Genomic DNA, 16435 nt, shown 5'->3' on the forward strand with positions numbered 1-16435 from the left:
AAAATTAAAATTTCATCAATATTGTTTTATAATGAAATATTCTACAACAATCATGTTTACTAATTAATTACAATTATATATTTTTTCTATGTAATTCTGTACACTGATAATGTTTTTAAAACACAATATTTTACTGTCAAATTTAAACAAAGTCATATTGTATAAAATTGAGTAGTTTAAAAAATTAAATAATATTAAAAGTCTAGAAAATTATTGTTCCCAAAAATTTGATTGAACTTATATTTTTAAAATATCAATCTTATTAACTGTGTTTTATCTTAGTTAATTTTAAAAATAGTATGGATGGTGTATGTATACTGTTTCAAAAAAAAAATGACGCGATCTTTTTTTCTTTGATGGACTACGAGGCCTGAATTGCTTGAAACTTTCTGAATTTATAAAATCAGATCAAGTTTTTTTTAATTCCTTTTTAGCGCATGCGCAGCATAAAAGAACTACTTGGAATACTCATATCTTGCGCAGTTTTTTGCAAATTTTTCTAAATTTTAAATCAATGCATTTGTAATTAATTTTAAATTGCAACAAAAAGTTTGTTTAATTCCATTGAATATTTTTAAAGTTATAGCAAAAAACCATAAAACAAATAATTAGCTTTTTTTTAATAAAAAAAACCATCATATCTTCAGCAATATTTACGCTAGGTTTACGAAATGTTATGCAGTTACTAAAAACAACAACTTAAGTAATTGGTACAAGTTCCAAGCTTAGTGCTTGATTTACTGGTATCCGGAATAGGGTATTAAAAAACTTGTTATTTTTAATTATTTATTATAGGTTTCTAAAACCTCTGAAAGCCATAAATTGTATTTTTAATTAATTTAAAATTATATCCATTCTTTTCTTTTTCTCGAAATTTTCATTTTGGACGCGAGTACTAACACTTGATTTCATGTCAAAAGGTTCAAAAACTGAAACATTTTAATAAAACACTGATTTGATGCTGTTAAAAGTTAATATTTGTATCGAAACGTTTAAAAATATAAACGGTTCGAAAGAAATTTAAACATTCAGTAATTTTAACAGTTATATGATAGAAAGCTATATTTATAAATTTTTAGCAAATAAAATTAAATCTTAACAAAATGTTCTGAAAAGGGTAACGAGAATTTTAAAAACAAAATCTTTTTTTTAATCGATTTTTAGGAAGAAACAAAACTAAAATGATTCAGATAGATGTATAGGAGTTGTTAAACGAAGTGATAGTGTAATGAATCATCAAGTAATTAACAAAAAATTGCTGTTTTATGCTCAACACCCGTTTTCTTTTCTGATACAAGACCAAGCTGTCTTGTTCTTCAATTCCCCATGAAAATAATAGAACTACTTTTCATGTTTCAGGATTTTTTTTCTCCAAATTTTGAATTATGAAAAAATATATCCATCTTGATTGCTAAAAATACTATATTGACAACACGTGGTGGTATAATCTTTAGGGGTTGCTAAAGAGATATTTCATTCGTCAAATGTTTGGCGATGGGCATTTGTTAAAATTCAAGCGTCACCACTTCAAAGATCTATTCATAATACACATTTTCCCCTTTGACACATTGATGGATCATATCTATTGTTATGACCCTCTACCCCACCTTCAGGTTAGAAAATCGCGTTCCTGCTCCTTCATCACACGAATTCTCCCCCTCTTCAGTGGGCGTAATCCTTAATCAATCTTCAACTGTCAAAATCGGAGAAGGAAAATCCCAGGGGTGAAGAACTAAGATGAAGCTTGGAGAGGGGTGCTAGGGGATTATCCTTTATCACCTCTTATTTGCAAATTATTTATAACAAGCTGATTATAATGCTGATTAGTAGAGGAAAGCACGTGTTTTTTTGAAAGTTATTATCTTAAAATTTCAAAAATTTATTCTTGATTTAAATTTAAATTATTTAATTTCAGACAATTTTTCAAAAATGAAATAAAATGATTCTATATTTATCACTTAATATAAATGGTGTTTTAAAAATCCTACATTTCCAAGAATTATAACTTAATGTTAGTTAATAATTTTAGTTTGCAGTTATTTAATTAAATTTATGTTATTAATGTTCAGTTTCTAATTATTATTAATTTCTTATAAACATTGCGTAATGATTCTTAAGTATAAGTTATCAAAGGTTTTAATGTTGGTTTAAATTTTTCCTTGGTTTACATTTATCCGCATTTATTTTTTCTTAGTTATGATACTCAACTTATACCAGTTTTTTCATTATTTCGATTGTAACTTAATGATGTTAATGTTAACTTCTCCTAATTGTAGTTATTTAGTTTAATTTACGTACAATGCAAATTTTTATTAATTATAGTGATTTTTTATCAAAACTTTGTAAAAAAATTTTAGGAAAATTTTCAATTTTTAAATGTCAAAATTTTCATTATTTTGATGTCATGTCATTTAAACTTATTTTTTATCTCTATTATCTATATTTATTTATTCGTTAATTTACAATTATACTACTGTTTTATTAAAAATATATTTTGTGAATATTTGGATTATATTTGATTTTTTATTATTTTTCAATCATGGCTATGCGCGGAAATTTAACTGTAGCATAACTCTTATACGAATAATTTCGTTATCTCTTCTTAAAGAAGAAATGTTAGGGAAATCTGTTTTTAACGGTTAGCAAAATGTATTAATAATTATAAAATCGAGAAAAAAAGTTATATATTCATTTATTTAAATCGAAAGCCTTATCTCTTTACAGGAAGGGTTTATAAAGTGAAAAATTATGCTCGGGCTTTCAGTAGTTGCACAATATATACATCACAGTATATGTCATGCCCTGCGAAAGATTTTATTCATTGCAAATTTTTCTTGCTGAAAAGCCGAAAATTTTGTATTTGCTGTTATTGTATTTGTTTATTATGCTACATACATGCATACATACCTTATCTTTGAAAAAATTTAGTCAATAAATAATTGTGTCAGTAAGTATTACAAGTAAGTACAGTCAGTATTTTTACAATATAAGGCATATTTTAACGAACTCTTAATCTTTAAAAATGACTTATCATTTCAAATCTTAAAGATAATTATTAATGTATTATAAAAACTAATAGAACCTTGTTTCTTTATTATATTAATTTTTTTCGTCGCTATTAGGGTATAATATAATCTTTTACTAACAAAAACCTACTTTTTGTATTACTTAAGTTTTCTTTCCTATTGCTATAAATGCTATAATTATATATTAATTAATATATATTAATGTTATATTTTAAAATAATATTTTAATGTTATAATTTAAAACTGAAAAATAAATCTTTATTTATTATTTTCTAAAAAAACCATCACTGCTTTTGTCCAGCAAGTGCCAATGCAATAGCCAAGGTGTATACAATCGCCGATGTCGACAGAATAATTTCGTCAACAAAACTTTATGTTAATAAAATATACAAAATAGAATATTGCTTAAAATTAAATTTCTTTATTCTTAGTTTGCATATATTTCTGGTTTTACATACTAAAGTTAATTGTAATTTTGAAAATTTTAATTTTTTACATAATAGATTTATCAATAGGGGAGATGAACACGTGCGAATATATATATAATATATATGATCAAAATAAAAAAATTAAAAAAATTATATAAAGAAATTTTGATTATTGATATTTCTAATTTCTGTTAAAAAAGACTTCAGATAGTTTATTTTGATTTTTTTGATTGCCATTATTGATAGTAGAGTCGTACCTCAATTTTCACTAGCATACTACTAGCATTACAATTTTTAGTTATACACAGGGCTGACAATTCTAAGGTTGCTCAGTAATCTCTTAATTTATTCCTTTCCTTGTGCGCCAGACATAGTTTAATGCATTTTTTGTCAGTATACCTGGTGTAGTAATTATTTTTGTCTGACTTTATTACTTTCTACATTTAGTCATGTAAATTTGAAATGCATTTTCCTCNATTCAGATGAAGAATATTTGGTCAGCTGTTCCCAAAAGGTATTCCGTGAACATCTGGGGATCCAAGAGTTAAAATTTTCTTTTCAAAAACCAATTATATTTTTTGAAACAAGTTATTTATATTAAATAAAACAATTCATTATGTATTTAATATTTTTGTCATTTTTATGAAATTATTTACGCCAAATCTCAATGGATGAAAAATTGTGTTTTCTTAAAAAAAATATCTTTTCTAATAATAATGGAATGAATAAATTGTGGTAAAGATTAGCATTTATGAAAGATTTGCATTAATACTTCCTATCAAACTTTTTAATTCAATAAGAATAACAAATTCAGATGAAGAATATTTGGTCAGCTGTTCCCAAAAGGTATTCCGTGAACATCTGGGGATCCAAGAGTTAAAATTTTCTTTTCAAAAACCAATTATATTTTTTGAAACAAGTTATTTATATTAAATAAAACAATTCATTATGTATTTAATATTTTTGTCATTTTTATGAAATTATTTACGCCAAATCTCAATGGATGAAAAATTGTGTTTTCTTAAAAAAAATATCTTTTCTAATAATAATGGAATGAATAAATTGTGGTAAAGATTAGCATTTATGAAAGATTTGCATTAATACTTCCTATCAAACTTTTTAATTCAATAAGAATAACAAATTCAGATGAAGAATATTTGGTCAGCTGTTCCCAAAAGGTATTCCGTGAACATCTGGGGATCCAAGAGTTAAAATTTTCTTTTCAAAAACCAATTATATTTTTTGAAACAAGTTATTTATATTAAATAAAACAATTCATTATGTATTTAATATTTTTGTCATTTTTATGAAATTATTTACGCCAAATCTCAATGGATGAAAAATTGTGTTTTCTTAAAAAAAATATCTTTTCTAATAATAATGGAATGAATAAATTGTGGTAAAGATTAGCATTTATGAAAGATTTGCATTAATACTTCCTATCAAACTTTTTAATTCAATAAGAATAACAAATTCAGATGAAGAATATTTGGTCAGCTGTTCCCAAAAGGTATTCCGTGAACATCTGGGGATCCAAGAGTTAAAATTTTCTTTTCAAAAACCAATTATATTTTTTGAAACAAGTTATTTATATTAAATAAAACAATTCATTATGTATTTAATATTTTTGTCATTTTTATGAAATTATTTACGCCAAATCTCAATGGATGAAAAATTGTGTTTTCTTAAAAAAAATATCTTTTCTAATAATAATGGAATGAATAAATTGTGGTAAAGATTAGCATTTATGAAAGATTTGCATTAATACTTCCTATCAAACTTTTTAATTCAATAAGAATAACAAATTCAGATGAAGAATATTTGGTCAGCTGTTCCCAAAAGGTATTCCGTGAACATCTGGGGATCCAAGAGTTAAAATTTTCTTTTCAAAAACCAATTATATTTTTTGAAACAAGTTATTTATATTAAATAAAACAATTCATTATGTATTTAATATTTTTGTCATTTTTATGAAATTATTTACGCCAAATCTCAATGGATGAAAAATTGTGTTTTCTTAAAAAAAATATCTTTTCTAATAATAATGGAATGAATAAATTGTGGTAAAGATTAGCATTTATAAAAGATTTGCATTAACGCTTCCTATCAAACTTTTTAATTCAATGAGAATAACAAATTCAACTGTAAAAAAAAAATATTTGAAGACCGTTATCAACATTTATGATAGTTCATTGAACGTTAACTTTGTCCTTATCGTCTTTTTAAACCAGTAAGGGTAAACAACAAAATGAAATTTTTAATAACATAAAAATTAGTAATTTAATTATTTCATTCTTGAAATGTATCTCGTAAAAACAAGACATTCGTGCTCCATCATATTATTATATTGTGATACGACATAACGCAACCGTTATATTTATATTATCGACCATAAAATAGAAGCAACCACTTTGCATAGTTTGTCTAAAGTAAGAACTCCCCTAACCATTAGTCTAGACCCATGGCGGTGACTATAGTAGCGAGGTGACTATTTCAAGTAGGGGTGTGGGGTCATTATTTGGGACAGGTTTTGGCGAGGGTCGGCGAGCTTCGGTCCTAGAGTGAAAGTCCTAGAGTGAAAAGAAGCTACCTTCCCTGAAATGCGTTATTCTTGTTTCCAACAGACGGCCTCAAACTTTGTGGTGGTGGGAGTTCTTACCGTAGACAAACTATATTAAATTAGTTACCCCAAAATTTTTTCTATAAAGGCTAGTTTCACTTCACTGCAAAATAATGCGTTTTTGCAACAGTAACATAGAATGGATTTTAAAAAAGACTCGGTTTTTCTTACAGAAAGGTACACGACGAGGACTTAGTAAAAATATCAATATTCCAATAGCGTGTGTTTACTAAGAGTCTCCAAATAATTATATCTAAATATTCAAAGTAGCACAATACTGTGTACATAGTGTGAAAATATCCCTTTAGGTTAAAGTGACGAATATATCCCAATATTGCTTAAGCACTTCATATATAAAGGGTACACCGGAACTTTCCGTTAAAGAGGTAAAGCCCTTGATAATGATAGAGAATGGGATACCTGTAAGTGACGTAGTGTGGGAATCTCGATCCTGATTGGTTGTTTAAACGTAGCATTTGATTATATTAGCAACTGTCCTTTCCATTCTATTTCAAGTAAGACAAAACCGTCAAGTATCAATTCTCTTATGTGACACATTCTATATTCCTTCAGAAAGATTCCTTCACAAAGATTTCAATTCTTCCACTATTTATTTCTTACTAAACACAAAGACTGGCACGAAGCCTTGAAAAACATAAACTAATTATGCATCGAAGTTACCAGATACACAAAATAAAAATAATCACGGTTACATTAAAATATATACACAAGTAATAAATCAAAGATAAGTAAAAAACGTGGATAAGAAAGAATTGTAATTTACCAAATTCAATGTGTGATACGACGTTGTAACTAATGTACTTCGTGTTTATTAATATTCTAACTTAAGTGGAAAAACTTCGTTCGACTTTAACAGGCCATCTTATTTATAAACGATGAGCTGGTGAAGAGGTCATAGGCCATTTGTGCGTGTATCAGTGATCCTTTTCTTCTCGAGTTGCAAGTACTCAATTGCACAGCAACCCAAGTCTAGAAGTATCATAGAACGCCGCTAGGGATGCTTTCCCTCTATGGATTGTCTTCTCGTCCCTCTTTATGAATTGCATTTGAACCTGTACTTTTATTTATCTAAATTATCCCAATTTATCCTCGAATAATTATTACCAAAAATTGCATTTAAATGGGATCACCTGTTTTGTTGTGGTTTATTTATTTACGGACAAACTCGCCAATTTGTTCGCCAAATGAGTAAACCATGTTAAAAACAACTACTTCTATAGGCTTTATTTAAATGCAGTTTTCGACACTAATTAAAAGAAAACATTAAATAAATATAAAATTAAAACAATTTACAGGGTAGAAATTGTTTGGACTATATGAAATAAAACCGTCATAACTTCTGCACTGTTTGCCGTAATGAAGTTCAAACTTCGTGGTTGACCGCAGGGCATGATTCGAATTAATTTGGGCATGCACGCTCAACTAGTCGTTGTCGATCATTTGCAAAAAAGAAATGTCACGGTACAGCGTACATTGTGGCCCTGGGGTAACCAGAGGCTACTAGAATGGAACTCCCTTGGCCGCCATATTCTCCGGATCTGCACACAAGTGACTCATTTTTGTAAGGCTGCATTAAAGTTAACGTGTACAGAAATAACTCCAAAACCATTTCTGGGATGTAAAGTGTCATTCAGAAGTCATCGACCGCATCGATTTTCCGACACTTCAGCGGAACATGCAGAATTTTGGCTATTCGTCTGCGTCACATAATAGCCAATGATGGCAGGCCTATCGAACATAACTTAAACCTGAATATCTATAGTGAAGTTTTCATGTTGAATAACGTTTGTGCACTCAGTAGCTTTAAATTAATTTACATTTTATTTCACTTAGCTCAATAAGTGTAATAAATGAAAGCACCAATTAAAATGTGCACGAACAGACAGTTCATGAAAGAAAAGGGCCTCTAACGACGTTCGAAGACATTTTTGTTCATGGGCTGCTATGAAATTCTCAATTCTTGTGATGTGATCTACCCTACCCACTCAAAGTCTGTAGTCGACGCTTTTCGGAGCACCCTGTTTATATGTCACATTTTGCATCAAACACTTTCACAGTATTGGGTTAGTTCGGATATTTTGCAATAGTTATTTCGGAGTCGTGGTGGCTCAGGGGATAAAGCGTTCTCCTTCTAATGATTTGAACCGGGATACGAAATCCGCATCCGGCTTGCACTGACCAGTGCTGTGAAATATCCTCAGTGGTAGACGGATCATGGGTTAGAGTTCCCTTGCCGTCAGGCTAACCGTTGAAGGTTCTCGTGGTCTTCCTCTCCATGTAACACAAATGCGGTTAGTTCCATTAAAAAAAGTCCTCCACGAAGGGAAATTTCTCCCAATACTTGATCCAGGAGTTCCCTTGTCTTCTGGACTGGGTTCAAAATTACAAGGCTACGGAGTTGAACATTAGTAGTCGTAAACCCAAGAATTGGGTCGGCTGTTCAACGACTGTTATAAAATAAAATAGTTATTTCTGAGCCGTTGTGGCTCAGGGGATAGGTGCGTTCGCCTTGCAATGAGGTGAACCTGGTTCGAATCACAGCAATGGCTTATACCAACTACAGTGCTGATGTAAAATATCTTGAGTGGTAGACGGATCATGGGTTAAAGCAACGCCTCCTATAACTGAAAGCCTCCACACGGTTTTTAATAGGTAGTCCGATCAGACCACTGTGAAGGATATCCACATTCCGAACGAGTCACTTAATACAAAATCTAGTTAAAATAAAAAAGTGGTAGCAAATATATGACTAAAAATTTGTTTTATTTATGAATATTATTGGTTTGCCTTATTCACTTGTCAACCACAACAAATTCAATTCTCAAATGTATATGATAAATTTCTCTCAATTACTTTTATAAAAGGTTTTGGGTTCATGCGCACAACTGGTTCACTTTTTAAATAGTCTGCGCGGACTACTTATAACAGACCGTGTGGAGGCATTTTGATGTAGGAGGTGATGGTTAAAGTCCCCTTGCGGTCAGGCTAACCGCGGGAGGTTTTCGTGCTTTTCCTTTCCATGAAACGAAAAGGCGAGTTAGTACCATCTAAAAGTCCTCCACGAAGGAAATTTATCACAGTACTTGATCCAAGAGTCTCTGTCTTTAGAATTGGATACAACATTACACGGCTACTGAGTTGAACATTGTAATCGTAAACTCAAAACTGGGTCGGCTGTTCATCGACGATTATAAAATAAAATAGTTATTTGGAAACTTTCGGTACATTGCAATCGTTCAACATTGCAATCGTTAAATATTTAATAAGTTAAAAGCTGTTTCAATATAAAACTCTAAGCCCGTGGTGATTAACACTAGTAACCACTTTTTACGTAACTACATTTGGCATAAAAAGTATAAATAAATAAATAAAATATGTAACATAAAAAAATTATGAGTGTGCCTAACTGCAAATTAACCCATTGTTACGAAATATATACTTCTAAGAGAAAGTGGTGGAACAATTATGATTAAACTAATCTTTTATTTTGTATCTTTTTGGTTTTAGTTAATTAGTATTTTAATTCAAAATAGAATTCTAATTAAGAAATAAGAACATTTAACCATAAAGGTAATCGAATAAATATGAGTAAGTTTTAAAATAGCAGTATGTTTTAAATTTTAAAAATATTAATCATATGCTATAGAGAAATAATTACGTACATTAACGTGCTTTAAGGGTAAAAACTGGAACAAAGAAAACTTAATATTTTTTTATTTTGATAATAAACATAACACTCATACATTGATTTAAAAAAAAAGGTAGTAATAACAATAAGGAAAAAAATCTAAGAATCAAACTCTTGTTTAGTTATCGAATGAAAAAAAAATATTTTAAGAAAGTAAACAAACACTTTTGGACACTATTCTAATAAATACACTTTCAAAACATGGTACAGTATCAATAATGCTTAAAAATATATATAAATAACAATCAAAAATTAGTTTCAATAATTCACTGAACCTTGGTGTATACAGTAAAATGAATGGAATGATTGTACAAACCAAAAAGTTTAAACATAAAAACCTTTAACAGGGTGTCTCAAAAATTCTACTCTTTGAAAAATCAATAACATAAAAATGAAAGAAAATAGAAATGTTAGGTTTGCTACGTTCTGCTTAGGAAACGAGATTTCTTTACCAATTTTCAAAATTAGTTAAATAATTTCGTCACGCATGGTGTTACTAATTTAGGGTAGGCAAGTTTTTGACATATGTCAGTTTTTAGCAATTTTAACTATGGCCATCACATCAAAAACTTTTAACCAAAGCATTACATTTATGCGCTGGTATAAATATTTTTATTTTAAATAGAACATTGCCGATAGTATATAAAGGATTAAATATTTTTTGATGGAATTTATTATATGTTGCGAAAAAAAGTATTGAAAAAACTTTCAGTTTTTCATACAATTTTAGTATACATTTATTATATGTTACAGTTTAAAAGTCAGGCACCTGAGAGAATTCAAAATCATAAAAATAAAAGGGAAAAGAAAGGAAAATAGCGCAAAATAACAACGAAAGAAACTCTTATCATTTCAAAAATATGGAAAATAAAAAAATAAAAGTTTTTGATTCTATTTAAAAATCCCTCATAAAGATAAAAATTCCCAAATAACTAAAATATTAAAAGAAATCTGAATATAAAGTGAATTTTTTCTAGTCATTAAAACTAGTTTCTACTTTAATATAATCAATTTTTATTATATATTTATGCAAAAGCATACTTTTATATACTTAATATATAACATATTTTAAGAATGAAAAGATTTTGACCAGTTTTTGACAACAAAAACCAAACTCTCTTGCAACTTTTAACAATTTGTAAGTATAACACTGTTTGCTGAAACAACAATGCACAATATTACAGAAATTTTCTTCAGATTTCAAGTGAAATGGGCTGTCATGCAGCCAAAAACATTGTTAAAGAGTATTTCAGTCAGCAGTGCCATCGGTTGATGAACTTTTTAACTAATTTTGTATTTCGATAGACATAAAACATTTTATTTCCTATGCAGAACACAGCAAACAACATTCTACCTTCTTAATAATTCTAATTAATGATCGTGTCAAACAAAACTTTTTAAATATTTCAAGTATTCAAGTTCTGTTCCCAAATTTTTCATGTAAATCAATATTTCATATGATAAAGTATATTTTGATTGAAAAAAAATGTGGAAGTTTAAATTTTATTTCAGCAAACATATTGTAGAACCACTGAAAGACCTGCATACAGAAACAAACATGAAATTATATATGTTACAATCCAATTATCATGTTATTAATAGCAAAAGTGATTACCATTTTTGAATGGAACTTTCAATTCCAAAGAACTGACTAATAGTTTTTAACGTAAATAATAATTCATAAGATGCCACCATTAGTATTTTCAATTTTAATAAATAAGCAGCAATATTAAAGTAAACATGAGTTCAATTGTACATGAATAAAAATCATTATTATTGGTTAAACTTTTTTTCCTTACACTATTATTGTAACACGAACCAAAATTTAAACCAAAGTTACCATAGTTTCAAAACAAATCCTGCTTTTAATATTTTGGCACAGCAAAAACACTAAAAAAAGTGTTTACAGTAAAAGGTAGTTCACAAAATTTAAAAAGATTAAAGTATAAAATTTTAGTCACAAAAAAACAATTTTAAAACACAAACAAAAAACGTTTAGGACAACAATAGAATGTGCAGTGAGCAAAAAAAAAGCATACCACCCTAAGCAACTTTTGATTTAATGATTGGATCAGCATGTTCTAGGAATCAATATTAATGGTTCAAAGGGGTGACCTCAAATATGCTAATTAATTAGTGCAGACGATATTTTAAGTTATGAAATCAGACACAAAAATACATTTTCTCTGAATAAACATAAATTTTTTTTTATAATAGACATAACTTTTTGTGGGACCCCCCCCCCCTTGTATTTTGGGGATCAGTCGCATTCTGGGAAATATGGTCTCAATGGTTTGGTCAGGGAGAAAGTTTGGGCCCCTTAATACTAATTTAACTACTTGTGTATTTTACATCTCAAGAACTTTTAAATCAAATTGAAAAATTTTTGCACACAATTATAAACTTTGTTTTCCCAACAATAATCCCATGCAAAATAAATTTTTTAATAAATATTCATTTTCATTATTTTATTTTATAACAGTGGGAAAAAAATTTTAATTGTAAAATAAAAAAAATTTACATCATTATAAGGAAGTTAATTTCAAATGGCAAAATACAAAATTTGAGCGAAATCAGTTGAATAATTTCAGAGAAGTCGAATTTTGAAAAAGTCGTTCTTTTAAAATCTTATCATTAGATCAAAAGTTATTCAGAGTAGTCCGTTTCTTATTTGGAGCACTGTACAATGGTCACAGAAACTAATTTACTAATAATGACTTTCAGGTTTGAACAAGAGACTAGCATAACTTCCTATTATGGTATATCTGCCAACTTATATATCTGTAAACATTTAACTTACATCTTCTTTCACACTAACACATCACTTTTTAAACGAGTAATATGTACAAAATGATATGCAATGAGCAAAATGTTAAACATCAGTAAAAAAATAAAATTACGATATAAATTTTAAACAATCATTGAAAATTAACTAACATCATCATGGTCACAAACTATAAAAGATCAAAATCAAAGTAACGCCATTAAGATAATACAGACAATTAAGACATTGAATAAAGCGAGCAAAGATTAGAATATTTTGAGATATGATTTATTTTTCTACGAAATGCTTTTATTAAAAAATAATGATACCTGAGTTTCTAATATACCTGAGTAAAATTTAATATTATACAAATTAATTTAGTTAAATAAGATTAAATGGTAAATAACTTAATAAAGTTTTGTCATATTTATCATTACACATAAAAAGTTTACCAACTTTTTCCTGAATTAAATCCTTTCGATTTCGTACGTTTCTGTAGAATTCAACATTATACAAATAAATTCAATAATTTTTTTCGTGTGATTTAGCTTTAAGCAAACATAATAGAATTTCGCTAAATTAAACATTACAAAAACACTTGAGAATTTTTTTTTTTAAATTTCACGATGCACAATTACATTTAATAAAAACATAACAACTCACATTTGCGTTTTAAGAATAACAAAAAAAGCATTTTATATTGCAAATTGCATGCTTTTTTTTAAGTTAGTTTTTTCCTTAAATTCTTTTTACGTTACTTTTTACATAAGTTTTGTACAATCTAATATTATACAAATGAAATTAATAGAGATAAGAATCGACATTCAATATTAATTTAATCAAATCTGGTTAGATTACACAAAGATAGAATTTTGAAAGATAACATTACATAAATAAATTTAGAATAGTCCTTAAGAATTTAATTCTAAATAATTAGGTTAAAGATAAGGTTTTGTAGTACTTAACATTACACAAAATAAATTTAATATTGTTTTTAATGTTTTAGCTTTAAGCAACTCGGTTTTTGTCAGATTTAAAAATACGAAACATTTAGTATAGTTTACTAAGATTTTACATAACACAAACTTAATCGAATTTTGTAATATTTAACAACACACATTTATATCTAAAGAATTACAAAAAATACATTTATTGTTGATAACTGCATACTTTCTGTTAAATGTCTGCATAACAGATTATCATTATTACTTCAAATTTCACATTGGATGTTAACAATGTTTTGAGAGCCAATAAATTTAAAATTAAATAATGCATACCAACACAAACAATTTTGAACATTAATTTTATTTTAACATAATACTGAGAAACTTGCTTTTTTTAAAAAAAAAAAAAAAAAGACGTTTATTTAAATATATAATCGAAAAGATTTTTTGAAAAACAGTGCTCAGGATTTTTTGAAGGAAAAAACCTCGTTTTAATTTCTAATAGCTTAAAGTAGCAAAATATTTATATGAAAAGAGAATTAGACAAATGTCTGATATTCCTCGCAAATATTTGTATCAAATTAAAGTGAAATACAAAATGATAAACTACGTGTCAAAACTTTCACACTATTTTTTGTTTTTATAATTTTTCTTTTTATTGGCTTATCACTTTCAAGCAATAAGGCCTTTAAGTGTATGAATACATAGAGCAACAAAAATGTAAAAAAAAAAATTTAAAAAAACAATGTTATTGAACACAATACAAGCCTTTTAAAGGCAAATACACTATGATCTTTATTTTTTAAATATTTACAATGATTCTTTTCTCAGCTCAGTAACTGAGATATGTTTAAAAAAAATTAAGTTGCAAATTTACTTTGTTTTTATAACTGCTAAGGCAATAAAATGAAAATAGAATTACAATTATAGTCAGAATAATGATTTATATTTTTTATAAGTTTAAAAGCACAATCATAAAACTATCATAAATGTGTATGTAAGTTTAATTTATTTAAATGTAGTGGACGTCATAATCATTCTTAATAAAATTGATATGTTTAAGAAATAAATACAAAGCCTTAAATTTTAATACCACATCATTTTAAATATAAAAATAAAGTTGCACTTAAAATGTGTAAAAGTTGACAATCATGCACTTTTAACGCGGCTAGGCTTAGTTAGCAAGGCTTAAGAAATTCATGTTTACGATAATGAAGATTCACAATTTAATATAAAATAAAAAATTTTAACAAACCATTTTTCACCCTTTAATTGCAGTACTTATGTTAAATTGCTACTGCTTCTTTTTCTGAATTTTTGGTTGCAGCGATCACACAACTGCACTTAGGTTACTTAACATCATAGCTCTAGCTGTTTTGTTTTCTGATGATATTTCCATTAAGAGTGAAATAACAAACTGTTATATTTTGATACAGCGTAAAAGCATCTACACAGAATTATCAAGTCCCTTTTAAATATTTTTGAATTACTAATATTTTGTGCAGGGTAGAATCATTTCCTATCATATTTATTAAATCAAGAATTAAATATTAAAATATTAAAAAGAAATTTTGCTATTAAAAAAATCTTTCCTTGCAGTTGCAGTTAATTTATGTCGCACTAGAGCTGCACAATGTGCTATTGGCGACTGTCTGGGAAACATCCCTGAGGTTGATCCAAAGGAAAAAAAAATCTTTCAAAACAAGTTAAAGAAATTGTAAGTTGAGCTACTATTTATATATTTTATTTATTGATAATACTATACAATCTCAGGATTAATTTTGAAATTTTCAGTAATATTTACGCTATTTCAAAAAATAGCATGCCCAGTTTGAAAAAATAAAGAATCAAAAATGATCAAAAAAATAAAGAAACATCCAATTTTTAACATAAATGATTCAAGAAGAAAAAACTGATATAAATAGAAATGAATAATTACGAAAAGTATTAAATCTTCATATGAAAGATTGCAAGACAGTAATATGCCACTTCTGAAATATACCATGACAAAATAAATACGTAGTAGAATGACAAGAAACTATTAATACAAATCATTCCGACTTGTCCACCACTTTTTAATTTTTTTTTTTCATTTTTTAACTCATCACTGTCTCACAGTAAAGCCATCCCAATTTGAAGAGACGTGTGAGAAAATATACTTGTCAAGCAGTCATCATCCTCCTACATTCATCCTTTCATCTTCTGAAATTTTTGTTTTGGTTCCTAGATATTAGTTGTTTCCTAAGACGCCTTAACGTCTGAAGAAGTTTCAATTGAATCTGATGTTGGGACCTGTAAAAAAATATGTTAATATAAGTTAAGTTATTATATTAAAAGGGTAAAATCCTAGAATAAACCGCCTCTTGGAGACTTTTTGAAATCTCGCCAAGTTGGCGATTATTACTCGCGTCAAAGTTGTTTTTTGATTATTAAAAAAAGCACTTTAAATTGTTAAATATTTATTAAACTATTTTTAATAAAATAAAATAAGAAATAACTTGCTATAAGGTTGCGACATATCTCCCCGAAATATCTTTCAGAAACCTAGTTTGGCGAGATTTCAAAAAGTTGCTTGGCGAGATTTCAAAAAATCGCCAGGGGGTGGGCTGTTCTAGGATCTACTCCATTAAAAGTTGTTACATTAAAAATGTTAAAAGTCACAAATTTGATTAAATACGTTAAATTCCATTTAAAAAAATGCATTTAATGCAAACGCTAAATTCAGATTTACACCTTTGAGTAAAGCGTCCTTTTAAAAAGACAAATAATATGCTTGAAGTGGGATGAATGCAAATGGCGTAGTGTGGGTATTTCGATCCTGACTGGTTTTTGAAACGTGGCTTTTGTTTACGTTAGCAACTGTTCTTTCCATCTATTTGGAGTTAACCAAGCCCGTCAAGTATCAATTTGCTTAAGTGACACATTCTATATTCTTTCACTAAGA

At 27.8% G+C, this 16435-nt stretch overlaps 1 protein-coding gene across 2 annotated transcripts in view; it reads right to left on the bottom strand.

The window, feature by feature from the left end:
- Positions 1-12446: 12446 nt before the first annotated feature.
- The window catches only part of LOC107444084 (mpv17-like protein), a 29714-nt gene continuing 25725 nt past the window's right edge, over positions 12447-16435 (bottom strand). For both annotated transcript variants that reach the window (XM_016058176.4, XM_016058163.4), the window contains exon 4: positions 12447-15783. In XM_016058176.4, the coding sequence (XP_015913662.1) occupies positions 15733-15783 (51 nt within the window). In that variant the 3' untranslated portion in view covers positions 12447-15732. The remainder of the gene's footprint in view (positions 15784-16435) is intronic.

This window comes from Parasteatoda tepidariorum, chromosome 6, assembly GCF_043381705.1.
Source record: "Parasteatoda tepidariorum isolate YZ-2023 chromosome 6, CAS_Ptep_4.0, whole genome shotgun sequence".
Taxonomy (NCBI): domain Eukaryota; kingdom Metazoa; phylum Arthropoda; class Arachnida; order Araneae; family Theridiidae; genus Parasteatoda; species Parasteatoda tepidariorum.